Source organism: Ochotona princeps, chromosome 3 (assembly GCF_030435755.1).
Source record: "Ochotona princeps isolate mOchPri1 chromosome 3, mOchPri1.hap1, whole genome shotgun sequence".
Classification (NCBI taxonomy): domain Eukaryota; kingdom Metazoa; phylum Chordata; class Mammalia; order Lagomorpha; family Ochotonidae; genus Ochotona; species Ochotona princeps.
The window spans coordinates 77,306,328-77,323,837 of NC_080834.1; the positions used below are offsets into that span (position 1 = coordinate 77,306,328).

Genomic DNA, 17,510 nt, shown 5'->3' on the forward strand with positions numbered 1-17,510 from the left:
GAATTTAGGATGATCATGAGTTGAAAGTAAGTAAGGAGGAGGTAGGTGGAAGTTAGGTCATCTCAGTAGTCCAGAGTAGAGAAGGTAGTTTGGGTAGGCATAGAAGGAAAATGACAAATTTTATATACAGCATAAAATAGATATGATTTGGTTATAGACTGGATATAGGAGTAGAAGAAATAAAAACTGAAGGTGGCATCCACATAGCTAGCCTGCATACCTATATCATGATGTCATTCGCTGAGACAACACAAAGTACATTCGTTTTGTGGATGAACTGATAAAAAGTGGTATGGATGTATTTTGTGCAGGAAAGGCAAAGGAGTCAAGGAGCTTGCTACACATGGGGCATTCACATTACACACAGTTCAGAAGCATGCATTTGAAGCAGGATCCTGCAGTTAGGTCCTAGCTGCTTTGTGGCTAGAAATGAATTTGATTTATGTCCTGTTGTATAAATTCTCTGAGCCCATTTGGAAAATTATGATAATGATGCTGGCCCTAAATTACTTGATGCTAGAGTAAATTATTTCCATTTTTACTAATGGCATAGAATGAAAATGAAAGTCAACAAATGGTGAATACACCAGAAATGGGATATTTTAAGCTCAGAGGCAAAGTGACCTGGCAATATAAGAAAAACCAACAGAAACTAATTCGTGAAGCCATGCCAGGGGAGGCATGGAGCAACTCAGGATAAGCAACAGGTGTTGTTATGTTCCTTATCTATTTGACTATAACAGTCCACCTATGCGCCAGGATCCCATAAACTACTAGTTGACAAAGCTCTGGGTTTGTTGCTCTTGTTGTTTTTCATTTGTTTTGTTGTTTTCTGAAAAGCAAAACAGAACTTCCCTTTAATTGGTAATATAGTGGAGTAAAGTTGAAGCAAAGGAATGTACATTTCTGTAGAGCAATGTCTAACTGTAGAAACTTTGTCAAGTAGCCTGGATTTGAACATTGACTCTGTCACTTGCTCTGTTTGTATACTGCTGTTGCCAAGTCATTTCAAGTCTCTAAGCTTTCATTTTCTTACATAAAACCTCCTTTAAGTGCAGTGTTTTATTTAGAAGATTAAATGAAATCATCTGTGTAGATCTCTTAGTACAATTTTCGAAAAGTTAACAGTATGAAAAGTGGTAGCTTTCATTAAGAGTAGTAATGACAATACTGAGTGAATTGTGTTTCTCATTTCTTACTAAAAATGACCCCTCTTTTTGCATTGCGGTCTAATTTAGAATCCAATATGATATTTTTATACATTAATATAAGTACATATGGCCTTGGCTTTCGATATGCACCCTGTACTTTTTGTCTGTATCAGTATATTATACTATTACATATTTGACAGCCCACTGTTTCTCCACTGAAAATTTGACACAAGGATTGCTGTATTCTATATGAAGTAAAAGATATGATCATTCAAAAGTAAGATAGCAATGAAGAGAAGGTAACATATTCTTCATAAAGAAGGGTGGTATTTCCTTCAAGGAAAGTGTATCCTTTGTTGTTGGAAAATTCCATGTGTTCTGGTGAGAATTGTGCTGTTGTTGAGCTGGAAAAATGAGAAACAATAGCCTCAGTGGTACAGAGATGGTTCTAATATTGTGTATCTGGATACGGGGCGGGGGGGGGGGGGAGGAATAGAAAGCAGCAACACATAAAGAGGAAAGAATCTTCACCACTGAATAACCAAAAATGTAAATCAAGTATAGCACCACTTAACCCATGGAAGTCCACTGCCATGTTAGAGTCCTTCTGAGTCACCCCCAGTCACGTCTTCCTGTTCTCTACCAGTTTCCCCCACTCACTTGCATTAGACTCCCTCTTATGCCCCTGTTGTCTTTAAGTTTATGAGCTATTGGGCAAGCAAATCATGAATGCAGTACAAACACTTAGGAAGTACATGCACAAATGCAAATTGAAGATTGAGAATCTCAACATGAAATAATAAGGACCAGAGGCCGTTGGGTGAATCACCTATTCCTATTTCTGTTGTCATCTGAATCATTCTCCTCTCTCTACTCACAAAGCAGTGTGTGTCTAAATCTTGCTTCCATTTTTCTCAGGGACTCGCTGAGAGCGCATTCTGTTCTCATTCCAGTGTTTCGACCTTGTTTGCCTTAACACACTGAAGTTATGGGTGAGAATGCCATATATAAACAAGTTGCTGCTTATTTCTTTTTCATTTTAGTTGACAGATTTCCCTCTTGGTTTAGGAGATTTTCATTCTATCAAATGCCTTTCTCTGAATTAGCTTTGTATATTACCTTTCTATAATTTGCATGCTACTGTAAAGTATCTATTTTTTTTTAGAATGATTCTGTATCTGAAAGAGAGATAAAGACCTCATCTGATGATTTATTCTCTAAATACCAACAACATTGAAGACTGGACTGGAACAAAGCCAGAAGTTCAGAACTAAATTTGGGTCTCCAATATGAGTGTCAGAGTTCCACAGTATCTAAACTATCTCCTACTCAATCCTAGAGAACACATAATCAGGAAGTTGGAAAAGAAAGAGGAGCCAGGGCTTGTACCAGTCACTCTAATATGGAATTCAGGCATCTCAAGATGCAAGTTAACCATTATGCCAAAGAAAGGATCACCCAAAGGCTGTAAGATTTTGATGCATTTAGATATCTGTAGCTATTAAGCTCAGCTTTAAAAGTAAAACATGTCCTGATTTGTGATAATAGATGACAAAAAAACATAATGTATATAAACAAAATGGACATTTTGAGATTTAATTATTGCTTACAGCTCTTATCTATACTCTTCAGGCACCTTGGTTGTCCCTAAGTATTTGCTGAATTCTTTACTTAGTGGAGGATTAGGTATATAATTGTTTACTGAAATTATGCCATTTTAAAAATTCAAAGAAAAACTACAGGAAAAAGGGACAGTGAAAATCCAGGGGAAAGGAACAGAAGGGTGAGAAGTATCATTATGTTTCCAAATTATATATGAAATAGTTGAAGCTTGTTCACCTTATACATAAGTAAAACCACTTTAAAATATTATGTTAGATACAGAAAAATCAGGGAAAAAGGATATTACAAGGCTTTAACTTGCCAAATTACATCAAGAGCCTTAGAGAGTTGTTAATAGTTGGAAATAGTATTACTACTGGGAGTACTAGGAAGATAAATAACAGTAATTATTTCTTGCAATTATTACAAGAAACGTGTATTACTTGTAATTATCATAAGAAATTTGTATTGTTTGTAATTATTACAAACAATAATAACACTAGATATATACTCTAGATAATATAAGGGTGATAATCTCATACGAAGACACGCAAATACACTGTCTGGAGACCAGCTTGTTATTGGATCTGAGCTTTGGCTGTCCTTCAATTCTTGTGGTTACTCTTCATCTGACAACATTTTTTTTAAGTTCTTACAAAGTCAGGCACCAAGGACACAGTATTGTGAATATGGGCATGTTCTGTCCTCATGAACTCTAATAAGAATAAACAGACATCAATCAAATAAACAAATAAATGCCACATTGCAGTGATGATGAGGCAGGAGACATCAGAGGAAAATCAGAAACAATTTCTTACAAAAGTACTGCTCAGTCAAGAGGTAACCAGAAAACAGAAAAAAAATTAAAACAAACATATATTTAATAAAGGGAGAGAGAGGTGACCAGTGAACATGAAAAAGGGCAGAATTTTACAATAAGAAAGTGGATGTACAAAGGCTATGAGATTAAGAGGGGATTATGATATACCATAACTGCAAAGTTATGGTACTATGTCGGGGATTTTTTTATGAAAATCATATATACAGAGAGAGTAAAGACAGAGAGAAGATCTTCCATCCTCTGATCCACTCAACAACTGGCTACAATGGTCAGAGCTAAGATGATCTGAAGCCAGAAGCTGGGAGCCTCTTCCGGGTCTCCCACGCAGGTGCAGGGTCCCAAGACTTTGGGCCATCCTAGACTGCTTTCCCAGGCCACAAGCAGGGAGCTGAATGGGAAGCGTGGCCGCTGGGACACAAACTGGTTCCCATATGGGATCCTGGTGCGTCCACTTTACCTACTAGGCTACTGTGCCAGGCCCTATGTCAGGGATTTTAAGAGGAATTAAACTTATCATAAGTATGAACATTGCTATGGCATTGAAAAGTTTAAAAACTTTGAAGAAAAAACTAAAAGAGTGGACAATTTAATAATTAGAAAGGAGTGAAACAATGGGAGGCTGGACACAGATGGGCTGAAAGGGCAAATCCCTGTGCTATGGAACTAAATCATGAAAAATATAAAAATAAATAAATGAGTAAGAAATGAGCAAAACTATTACTATGTTTTTTTATGATGGAATTACATTAACTCTCCAGAAATTAAAAAAAAATCTTAGGAGTGATCAAATATTTCTGCATAAGAATATATTTAATATTTATTGGTAAATAGAATTTTATAAAAACTATAAATATACAAACAAATATGCATGAATAAAGAGAAAATATATCAAATCTTTACCATGTTAGAATGATAAAGTTGCTTTCCACTTATAAATCAAGCTTTGATGTCATTATAGTTTATTCACAAATGTCTATGTATATGTAGAACTTTCTGAAAGGAAGAGCCTGTAATATACACATTTATCTCATGTGACCTCAGTGACCAGAATAATTCACTAATAATGCTAACTCAGATTTCTTTATGTGCTTTCCATATCATTCACTTGTTGGAATATAGTTTATAATCTCTAAAAATATAACCATGAGTTGTGGACAGGAGGGATGAGTAGCAATGTCACAGGACTTTAGGGCCAGGAAACCACTCTGTACTACCTCAGTGATGGCTACTGGCTATAACACACTTGTGAAATCCAACAAAAAGCACCATGCAAAGAATAAACTCTGATATGAACTGTGGACTTTGGAAGATACATCAGTGTAGGTTCACAAGTTGTACCAAACGAGTTGCCCTGGTGCTGAATACTAACAGGGAGAGACGCTCGAGGTGGGTAGGATAGGGCTGTAAGTACATGGGCTGTCTGTAACCCAATAGTCAATTTTGCTATGAATCCAATGCTATTCTAAAATCAGTCTGTAAAATAAAAAATTTAAAAGGAGGATAATTGAGACTAGATTATAAATTATTATATTCTATTTTATCAAGGAAATGTTACCTGAAGATCAAGGCTGTCGATCCAGGACAAAAGCAGAAGCACATGTCAAATTATAAGTTACATCCTATTCAAGGAACTTCCCTGTAATTTTTCAGTAATGAGTAGAAGTGGCTAAGCTTTGCCATTTATGCACGGAGAACAACTGAAAGACTCTGGCTCTTCTCTTTATAAGTGGACTCTGAGGACAGATCTCTGTACAAAAGGGGTTCTTGTCCTTTTGATTAAAGCGCCTTATGATCTAATTCAACATACACATATTTGCCCTCTTTGTTTTGAAATAGTTGCACAGGAAGAATGGAGGAGCAGCCATACAATAGAAATAAACTTGAATCAGACTCTGAAAATACCATGTTTTCAAAACATCTCTGCAGAAACTTCTGAACTCGCCGTTGCCTGGTCAGTGGTAAGTGCTGCCCTTTTCAGTCCATAGCCCAGTGATCCTTAAATATTGTTGAAGTAAAATGACAAACATGTAAAACTAGGACAAGGAGCATCCTGGATGAGGTGGAGGGAGGGGGAAAGCAGAGGAAACAAGGCACAGGAAGCTTCCTTCTTACTGGGCAGGTCAATGATGCAATCTGCATTGAAATATGTACCAGATTGTGGTGACTATAATTCATAATGATCTGTTACCTAGTTTCCAAGCAAATAAAAAAACTCTAAGATTCCAACTATAAATTAATGCCAAAAAATAGAAGTATGCCATTGTAACAAAGAGACAGGATGGGAATAAGGAGGAATAGAAGGAAGGGTGGGAAGTATCATTATGCTCTTAAAACTGTATACAGAGCCTGGCGCAGTGGCGTAGTGGCAAAGTTCTCACCTTGAGTGTGCTGGGATCCCGTATGGGCGCTGGTTCTGGTCCCTGCAGTCCCACTTTCTTCCCAGCTCCCTGCTTGTGGCCTGGGAGGGCAGTCGGGGACTGCCCGAGGCATTGGGGTCCTGCCCCTGCATGGGAGGCCTGGGTGAGGCTCCTGGTACCTGGCTTTGGATCGGTGCAGTTCTGGCCATAGTGATCACTTGCGGGAGAGGGTAAATCAGCAAGTGGATCATCTTCCTCTCTGTCTCTCCTCTCTCTGTATGTCTGACTTTCAAATAGAAATACATCAATTTTTATTTTTAAAAAAAAACTGTATATAAAAATTAATGAAATTCCTTTTTACCATAAAAATTTTTAGGAGATTGTTGATTTGATGTATTCTATACATGTACTCAATATCATATGGTAACTCATAGATGTATGCAATTATTTTTAGTAAAAGAAATTCTTTTAAATACAAAGAAAGTGAGATGTTGCCCATGAGAGGCCTCATTTCCAGCAAAGCATCCTTCCCAAAAATATTTGTCTTAAAAACAACATAGGCAGAGTTATACACTCCTTTTCCAAAAAAAGAAAAAAAAAAAAACCAAAACCTTGAGACTGTTTCCTGGGAAATACACAACAAACAACACTGATTTTTAAAGATCTGTTTATATAGTTGAAAGTCAGAGCTACAGAGACAAAGCTGGCTCACTCTGTAAATCACCAGGCCAGAGCTTCTTCTGGATCTTATCCATGGGTACAGGGACACAAGCAGGTGAGCCATCTCCCATTGCTTTCCCTGGTGAGTTAGCAGGGAGCTAGATCAGAGTGGAGCAGCCAGGACAAGAAGGCACATCCGTATGGGATGCTGGCACCACAGGCAGTGGCTTTACATCTAAGCCATGGAACCAGCTCCACAACGTTAAGACTGATAAACACTAACTTTAAGGCTCGTAGAAATCAAATAGCAAATATATACGAAGAAAGCAGGACTTGCAAAAGACATCATTACCACTCAATTCTACCCATTTTGCAAGTAATCTCAGGCCTATAGCTGCCCAACCTCCTAAATTTTATCTACATTCATAAGCCGAGAATTTTATGAAAAATGTTCTAATTTAAAAAATGTCGTAGGGCCTGGTGTGGTGGCCTAGCGGCTAAAGTCCTCGCCTTGAATGCGCCGGGGTCCCATATGGTGCAGGTTCTAATTCTGGCAGCCCCGGTTTCCATCCAGTTCCCTGCCTGTGTCCTGGCAAAGCAGTGGAGGATGGCCCAAAGCTTTGGGACCCTGCGACCACGTGGGAGTTTCTGGCTTCGGATCTGCGCAGCTTCAGCCGTTGCAGCTTCCTGGGGAGTAAAAATCAGCTCCTCTCTATATATCTGACTTTCCAATAAAAATTAGTAAGTTTTTTTTAAGATTTATTTATTTTTATTGGAAAGGCAGATATACAGAGAGGAGAGACAGAAAGGAAGATCTTCCATCCGATGATTCACTCCCCAAGCGGCCGCAATGGCTAGAGCTGAGCCAATCCGAAGCTGGGAACCAGGAACCTCGTCCTGGTCACCCACGCTGGTGCAGGGTCCCAAGGCTTTGGGCCATCCTCGAATGCTTTCCCAGCCACAGGCAGGGAGCTGGATGGGAAATGGGGCTGCCGGGATTAGAACCAGCACCCATATGGGATCCTGGCGCGTGCAAGGCGAGGACCTTAACCACTACGCCATCGCGCCAGGCCCATAAGCAAGTTTCTTTTTCTTTCTTTTTTTTTTTTTTTTTTTTGAAGTTACCTGGATATTTGTGGACTGTCCTGGAAACTGAATTCTACGCTGAGAAAGATTTCTGTGGGTTGTGCTAAATCCAAGCTAAGTGCACTTTAACAGAAAACCTCTTGATAATTTTTCACTGTCTAAATCTTTTTTGAAATAGCAAATAACATAAAATTTAAAATAAGCCTTAAGATAATTTTCTCAAACTTTCTTTTTTTGTAATCTACAAGGTCTCTTTGTCACTTGTCACAAAATGCGTTTCACCTTTAAAGGATCTGGTTTCCAAAACACAGGCATCGTGGACATGATGTCTATTAATGTGTAATCTCTTAAACATGATACAATTGTATGTAAATCAATTTCTTAAACGTGACAAAATTCGGTTCTTAGAAAAAGGCTAAGGTGGTGATCACGCTGGGAGAGCAGAAATCTGGCAAACATCACAGAATTGGAAAGTTTATGCTCTGCTTATGCTGTCAGTGTTTTTACCGAGAGAACATAATGTTCCTATCCTAATTATCATAATCTCATTATCCGTGGCAAGTGTTTTACTAACACCTTACCATAGAGATTTAGCTGGCCAATAAGTTAATCCATAGTGATACAAATATGTAATCTGTTTTTCCAAGCATATATATAGCTTCAGCCTTTTACATGAGTCTTTTAAAAGAGTCTTTTACATGACTCTCCTACAGAGAAAAAAAAAAAAAGAAACTCCATGACTGGCATCAGAACTATGTGACTGGCATGTAGCATACGTGGTGTCTAGAGCATAGACAATAAACACGTGGTTGGAAATTGATGGATATATTCAATATGTCCTCTTTTCCACTGTCCTTATATTTCATTAACAGTTGCTAAATTTATGCTGTTTCATCGGATGATGACTGGTAGGTTATTAGGTATTAAAGATTAAATGATTGATAAGGTACCAGTTACGTGGTAACTTCCTTAAAAAAAAGGAGAAAAGAAAAAGACTACATCTTTGAAAACAGAAAGGAAATTTAAGATTAAAGAGATCCACAATATACAACAGGTCACATAGCGAGAGGTTGAGCCTAAGGAGCTGCTAGAATCTCAAGCCACACTGTCACTTTCAGAATACATCATGGTACAGACAACTTGAGGAGTCATTCTGAAAGGAAGCGCTCCTCAAAAGGAACCAATATTGTGTTGGCAACTGTCATAATTAAATTCCTAATGTGCATTTGCTTTTCACATGTCAAAATTTACTTGTTTCTTTGGTTTACGTCTACACTTTGGACGGTCCTGGGATTAAGCCAGTCTGATGAGAAATCATCTAATGTCTTTTTATTAAGAAAAAAAATACTACAGACCTTCTTACAACTTTTACATGTGTGCAGAACACAGAAATATTTACTATAATCTCTATATTATATCTTCAACTCCTCATTATACAAAAATAGTAACTATAATGTTACATTAATTATTCCTACAGATACTATAATGTGGACTACAGAAAATGATTAAAAAGTAGAAACGATGGAGGACAGAAGCCTGATGTGTTAAGCTTTCAGTAATTCTGGGAACCTACAAAAGCCTCCAATCCCAAGAGCATCATTAAATCCTGAAAACAATTTTACAAACTAAACTTCTATGGTCATTGGAGACAATAATAATATTTTTATATAAGCATAATATTATAAAATATAATTCATATCCAAATTTGTTCAATTATGACTCTCATAAAAAATTCTATTGGGACTTTCAGTATCCAGAAAAAAACTTTTGTTACCTTGTTGGGGTTCAATGAATCCTAGCAAGACTCCAAGGCAAGTGACATGATTTTAATTTCTGGTCCAGGGGGCAAGCTCTTGCCATAAGCAAGAAATACCCTGAACAAAATAATCATGGGGTTTTATAGTAAGAGAATCAAAAGCTACATGACAGTGAGCAAGTACATGATTGGGGGTAACAGTGACACAAAACACAAAGCATGAGATAGGAATTTACAATGTATAGATTAGGAGTCCTGATCATGTCACTTCAATGCAGACAGTAATAAATCAGCATGCCTCGAGGGCAGCTGTCTTTTCTGTAAATCCAAAAACTCCAAGATTCTCCCTTTCTCCTGTCTGCCTCCTGGTCTTTCAGGAAATAGGAGCTTTGCTGGTAACAGGATGCAGGTGTCTCTTTGGAGATTCCAGACTTCCAGGAGTACAGTCACCTTTATAATTAACCCTTTCATTACCTATACCTTATTCCTATTAGTGTAACATACACTGATGGAACTAATCCTTTGTCTTCAAAGATGAGCCATTTCAGGATTGTGACCACATTGAAGTATATAGAATTGGGAAGTGTATGTGAAATTTATCTGGCAAGGGAGATGACTAACTAAACAAACAGGTAACTGTTCTGTGGGAAGTCAGGGTCTACATGAATAATGTGGTGATGTAAAAGAAATCATAGAGTAAATATGTTTAGATGAGATGCAGTTGATAGATAAGATCAAGTGACAGTTTTCCCATTAAATGTCCTAGATAATCAAGGAAAATCTGCAGTATTGCTTTGAGGGCTTTAAAACACATTCTAACATTGAATTTTCCCTCCCAATTATCATTTAATCCCTTAGTCTAAATTTCAGTGCCATCCAATAGCATAAATGGATGCATTTTTTTTCTTTTATTTTGAAAATCTTTACATAGTTGATTAGGGCACAAAGGGTCAAGGATTACAGGAAAGTGGATAAGATCATTGTTTCCACATTGTGTGTGTGTGTGTGTGTGTGTGTGTGTCTAGGGTAAGGAGGGAGATAACAGGAGAAGCCCCACCCGACCTTCCGCCCCATCCCAGGTCCCCGATGTGGGGCATGCTCCAAGGACACTGCTCAAGTAGTTTTGATAGTTCAACAGTTCTGAATTGCTGCCAATCTCGCCATTCCAAGCACGATGAAATCTCTCCAGAATCCACTGACTGACATAGTCCACTTTAGAGTCTCCATTTGGCCAGATTTTCACTGCCAACACATGGCTGGGGCAGATGATCGATTTGTTCTGTCTCCATCCTTTGTTGTGGTACCAGGTGTTCTCTGCAGGCTCTGATGGACCACCATATCATCCATGTGCACCTGGATATGCTGTCCACTGTTCCATCTGAGCCTCTGAGGAGGCTCAGCTTTGATACATGCACTCCATGGTCAGAACACAGAACCTGCAATTCTCTTTATGATTAGAGTCCTGAGGTCAGCAGTTCAATTGGAGGGATCCCCAAAGAAACTTTGTCTGAGGTTATCCCAGACCAGATTCTTGTTTGTGAATGCCAGTGCAGGGTCTGGCACAGTCTCTTGCCCCAATCAGCTTATGCATATGTTGGTGGTTGCATTTGCTGGATCAGGTCTGTTTCTAGCCCTGTCTTCCACATGAACCAATGGGTATTGCAGTCAAGCCTGATTCTGCCCAGCATACACATGGCCCTCTTGCAAACAAGTGGGAGCTGTAGCCTAGTCGGGGCGACTCCCAATAATCCCACCACGCCTAGCCCCTACCCTGGTTCCCATGCATGCCAAATGTACAGCAGACTTGTCCAGTCTGTCCCACATCCCATTCAGCTCTCATACATGTTAATGGGCATTGAAGCCCAGTTCAACCCAACTCAAGAGGGAGGTGCCCACTTTTTCCCTACTGGGCCACTCCCACTCCCAGATTATGCTCTTTGCAGGTGGTTCTGCAGTAAATGGATGCATTTTGAATGCTAGGTTGTGCAAAGGTTCATACTCTCCAGGACACATTTCCTACCTTTAGTTAAAATGTGAAAATACTGGCATACAAGTAAAATTATTTTATTCTCACTAGTTAGATCTAGGAAAGCTTACTAGGAAAGGTTACATTTGGATAATGAAAGAACGCTTTGGATGACGAAAGACAGGTAGGCGCACAACCAAGACACTGAAACCATTAGTACAAGTCAGCAATATGAACTGGGGAAGGTGCTGTGGAAATATCTGTCTCGAAGACATAAATCATGAGGAGAATGAAAAGAATATTACCAATTTTAACAAATCAATGTTAGTGAGAAGGGCACATAGCTAAATTCTACTACTTGCATATCTTTAAGTGCTTATGTATCTACATATTTTTTTCAATAATCTCTTTTTAATATTGTGCTATTCCTCAATTAAGAAGCAAAGGAAAATGAAAATTCTGATTCAGTGCTGGTTTCCAATGCTTATACACATGGAGAAAACAAAACTGCAACCTTTTAGCTGGCAACAGCCAACCTACCTTAAATTACAATGCACAAAATGTTACTATAGAAGGAAAATAGTTTCATTCTGACTAGGTAGATGTAGGAAACTTTATTAGAAAAGATCATGTTTGGATAGTGAAAGAACATTTTGTGTGGCAGAAGACAGGCATATACTGCACCAAGACATTGAAACCCATGAGTTGGCAGCATGGATTGGGGAAGCTGTTCAGGAAATATCAGTCCCAAAGTCAGGGGAAAACTGACAGTCTTCACCAAAACAAGTAAGAGTTGGTAATGGAAATGGACATGGAAGCTGCACGGGCAGCCAGTTTTGACAGCACAGGCTGGCTAGCGAGCAAATGAAGGAAACATGAAGAGAGGAAGCAACGTGCAGATAGAGAAGTAGCAATCAATGTGTTCAACAGCAGCTCTTGAGTGACCTGTACTCCTGCACATGCTACGGTCAACCCCACCATGTGGTAGGGTCAATTCAGCCAGCTCACACATGGAGCTGTGCTCCAAGCAGCTTAATCAGTCAGAAATGAGAGAATATCACTAAATCAAGTAGTATCAACCTCATTCTTCTGGACTGAAATTCTGATTCTGATACAAAGTTAGCCTCAATAAAGGATTTTAGGATTCTCAGGTCTGCAAAGGTCATTGATCAGCAGCTTTCCAAGATCAAAGTGATGTCATTAAGCCTGCATAATACTAATTATCAAACTCTTACCTAAAAGCTTTTGTGAATCATGCATTTGTTTCTCTTCTATAATTCTGATTTTTCTGTATTTGTGTTTCTTCTACATTTGCTCTTCTCAAGTAGACTGTAAGCAGAATAGACAGAGAATTTCATCTACTACTTTGGAAGGCAGTATTTGTATATACCAAAGTCATTAACAGCATGATTTTCAGATAAAATTATTGATTTAAATCCTGACACTACCACTTAGTAGCTCTATGACCCAATGCTGGGATTAGAGTGAGGTCAATAAGATCCTCAACTTTGAAAGCAAAATTTGGGGGAGCATCAGAAAAATGAGTAATCAATAGTTTTGTTTTTGCAAATGTTATATTGTTATATTGTCTGATACAGCAACCACTAATTGCCTGTGGCTATTTAAGTGTGAATTTAATTATTTATTTGAAAGATCTACACAGAGAGAGGGGGAGGTAGAGTGGGGTCTTCCATGCCAGGTTCACAACCCAAATGACCACAATGACCAGCATTGGGCCAGGCCGAAGCATGATCCAGGAGCCTCTTCGAGTTTTCCCTGTAAATGTAGTGAATCAAGTAGTTGGGCCATCTGCTCCTGCTTTTTCCAGACTCTTACCAGGGACCTCGAACATCTGGGACATGAACCAGAACACTGTGTGGTGCTACAGACAGTGGCTCAATTTATTATATTACACAATGACAGCCCCCAAAGTGAATATTTTAATAAAATATTTTAAATTAAAATTTTAGGAAAAATCTAAAACCCCTCCCCAAATATCAAAATATTATATAAAGACAAGGATGTAAAGACAGGGTGCTATTTATTTTGAGATCTTGCTTTATTTGTATTTTTCTAGGAACAGTATTTTCCAGTCACCCTAGGATCCTTCATTAGCTGTGGTGACACCAAAAGTGAAGTATACACAAGTTGAGAGCAATAGGAGACCAGGTTGACTAACGCATGGTTTTTATCACTGACTTAGTCCATTCTGTGTCCAGAATGCTTGAGAGTGGTTATAAATCACAGAAAATTATGCTTTCAGTAATTCTGGAATCTGAGAAGTTTTAAATCCTGGGGACAAGATTAATCTCCCTGCTTCCAAGGTGATGCCTTGAATGTTACAAAACGTTTTAGAAATACTAAAAGTTAGTTTGAAAATAAGAAGAGCAACATAAGTAGAAACAAATGCTTTGTACAGGAACCCTATCTGTTGCCTGTAGACCAAGTTAACTAACATCATTATCATCAGGAAGGAATTGAAGGATGCTCTATGGCTCTTGTTGTTGAGAGGATCAATATATCTAAAAGCTTTCAACCAGAAAGCTGCCCACACCACTGCAATCCACAACTTCTGTGGAGATTTTTGGATTTCTCAAACTTTTAAATGTTTCATACCAGAAAGCCAGAAAGCTGCTTTATTACTTTTTTTTACTGATTTGGTTTTTACTAGCGCAAGTAATCTCTGGTGTTTATCTGCCCATGGTTCTGAGCAGCCTTACTTTTTATATTCTCATTTAAACTTACTTTGTATGGCCCTGAGTTAATTCCAAATTATTGTAAGGAGTAAATAACACTTGAAAGAACTTTGTACAATGCCTACAAAATAGTAGGTGCTGAACAAATTTAAGCTGTAACTAATGAGAACATAAAATTTTAAGTGGTTATAGCATATTGGTAGTATTTCTCCCTCTCCAGCTGCTAGATTTTTCATTGTTTACATTTGGGAATCTGTTCCTTCTCTGCTTAATTTTGTTTTGTGAGGGCAGCCATTCACATGCAGGTTCTTGCCATGGTTCCTTTTATTTTTTTTTAATTTTTTTAATTTTTAATATTGTTCGCATCGCTGAGTGGAATGTATACCCATGTGAACCTTAATTAGGGTGGGGAGGATTGAGGTATAGAGGAAGGTAGGTGGGTGGGACACTGTTTCTTTTTTCTCTCCTGTATCTGCAAGGAGTGATGGGGAGGAGGCCACTCCTACGGTCAAACTACGTCAGCACCTGGGGATGTGGGATATTCATTGACGACACCTTGGAGACCCGAAGTAGGGATGAGTGTTCTGAGGGTGTTACTTGAGTGGTTTTGATAGTTCTTAGAAGTTGTTGACTTCACGGCACCAAGGTTAAGAAAATCTTTCCAAGGTCTGTTGGCTAACCAAGTCCACCACAGTGCATCCACAGAACCCAGGAACATGCTGCAAAGCTTGGACAGGCAAGTCATTCAACCTAGTCTGATTTCCGTGTTTTGATAAGGCACTCCGTATCCTCAGCTGTCCTAGATGAGCTAGCTGCCATGTTCCCAGTGCGCATCTGGTCATGCGGCCCATTGCACAGGCATCAGAACTTGAGGAGGCCCAGTCCTGACATATGCATTCCATGACTGACCACATTTCTTATGATTTCCTTGTGGCCAGAATTTGAGTCCAGCCGTCTAGTTGCGAAGTCTCCCAAGAAACCTTGCCTGGGGTGACTTCAGACCTGACTCTTGTGTGCCAGCCACTATTGGATCCAGTTCGTTCTGTCACCTGCAACAGCCAGTTCATGGATCCCTTCATACATAGCCATCTGCATCTGTCCCTGGACTCTAGGAACTCTCATGCTGTGGCCTCGAGGGTCCTCCTTGCGGTTGATTCCCACCTTTCTTGATGAAGGAAAAGCTTCTATTCTCTGCAATAATCAATTGTGCAGAAACAGTAACATAAAACCTTTGATCAAGTTTGGAGAAAGGAATGGGGAAAATGTGTCTTTTCCTCTATCAATTAAACTGCTGGGCCAGACACTTCCTGTTACTTAACAAGGTAAAAGCAGTTTCACCAGTTTCAAACCTGTGCCAAGGATTGCCCTTCTTCCCACAACAAATTAAGAGATGGTAGTAGTTCAAATGACAATCATTTACTAAATGACCAAGGCAAATTTGGCCTCCAAAAGCCTCACAAAATTTGCACACAAGGCTGTCAGGTGTGTGATGTTGTGCTGAAGGACCTGAAGGGGGAGACTGCTTCGCAAACTATGGCCTCCAAGTCCACCAGGATGGGAGAAACAAATCCCAGCTCTTTCTCCCTAAGCCACCCAGTCCTCAAGGCTCCTCTTGGAGCCCTGTCTCGGGTAGACAATTTTTCTTCCTTTGGTTTTCTGATGCTCTGTTTTACTAGACTGACAATAGCACAGACTCTTACTTACCTTTATAGCTTTTGGGGGGTATATTGTCCCTGGGGTGAGAGTTGAGCAGAGTATGATTCTTTGCATGCGCTCCACCATCTTTATGTGCAGCTGACTCAGAGCCTACACAGAGGAAGTTATAGAACTGTGTCCTACAGAGAACGTGCTGCTAAGTATTTTCTGGAACTCTCCGTGACATATATGTCTACATGTCTGTATAAACTATTTTTTTTAAAGACTTTATTATTATTATTGGAAAGCCGGATATACAGAGAGGAGGAGAGACAGAAAGGAAGATCTTTCATCCAATGTTTCACTCCCCAAGTGAGCCGCAACAGGCCGGTACGCACCAATCCGATGCCGGGAACCAGGAACCTCCTCCGGGTCTCCCACGCGGGTGCAGGGTCCCAAATCTTTGGGCCGTCCTCGACTGCTTTCCCAGGCCACAGGCAGGGAGCTGGATGGGAAGTGGAGCTGCTGGGATTAGAACCGGTGCCCATATGGAATCCCAGGGCTTTAAAGGCGAGGACTTTAGCCACTAGGCCACGCCGCCGGGCCCTGTATAAACTATTTTAAAAGTCTGCTTTTTGGGCTCGGCAGCGTGGCCTAGTGGTTAAGGTCCTCGCCTTGATCCCATGTGGCTGCTGGTTCTAGTCCCGGCAGCTCCACTTTCTCTCTATCTCTCCTCCTCTCAGTATATCTGACTTTGTAATGAAAATAAAATAAATCTTAAAAAAAAAAAAAGTCTGCTTTTGTGTGTCTGCCTCTTAGCATTCATCCATTTACCTGCCTTTCTTCTGCCTCGAATCTGTCTCATTCACAAATGGTCACAAATGTTTGTTTTCATCATTCTGTGACTTTCCCCATCAAATGCATTCTGGTGGACCCTTCTTACTTTTCACTCCCTCCATTTAAACCCACACAATGATCCAGCTGGTACTTATGGTTAACCTGGTATTTCTCAGCCTTGGATCTCCTGCACACGTTGCAATCAAATAGAGCAATCAGTCAGATTAGGCTCTCTGGAGAAGAAGCATGTGCAGCAGAGCATTCTCAGAGCAACTCGACTGAGAATATGAATTACACTACAGAGGGATGTAGGAATGTAAGACTGCTCCTCCACTCGCGTGTGCCCCAGCAACCCTCCCCTGGCTGTGTTCATGGTCAGCACATTCGCTGACACAATCAGTACTGTTACATTCCAGTGAGCTTATTCATGGACACACTGCACCAGTAATAGAGGCTGTGCTTCACAGACCCAAGGAAGGATATGAAGTAGAGGAATCTCGAGTTGAAATTTCATCTTTTACCCAACTTCACATTTACAACCTGCTTTTCATGTGTCCTCTATGTAGTTGGTGCAAACACAGAAGCAAGGCAAGAAGTGTCAGAACCAGCATTAAGATAAGATAGAGGCGAGGGGTTATGTGAGGCATGAAACTGAGGGAGGTCCTCACTCTCAGATGCTGATGTCCCTTGCAAAGATCACGAGAGGGAGTGCGTCCTTGAATTTTGTATGCATTGTGCCTCCTTCCCTCATCGTACCCTCCCTGTGAAGGGAGCAACTGTCATGGACCACCTCTCTGAACTCCTATACCTACCCCACCCCATTAGAGGACATTAATGAACTGTAAACAACTGTGACTCCATCTTAATCCCCAGATTTTCCGCTTGAACAAGACCTTAAAGAAGGACAAGTCCAGGCCCGATGT

General features: G+C 39.8%; 1 protein-coding gene across 1 annotated transcript in view; it reads left to right on the forward strand.

Annotated features, from left to right (window-relative positions):
• Positions 1–17,510, forward strand: part of CD96 (CD96 molecule) — a 72,073-nt gene that overhangs the window by 3,083 nt on the left and 51,480 nt on the right. The window contains exon 3 of the mRNA XM_058661337.1: positions 5,431–5,552. Within this exon, the coding sequence (XP_058517320.1) occupies positions 5,431–5,552 (122 nt within the window). The remainder of the gene's footprint in view (positions 1–5,430; positions 5,553–17,510) is intronic.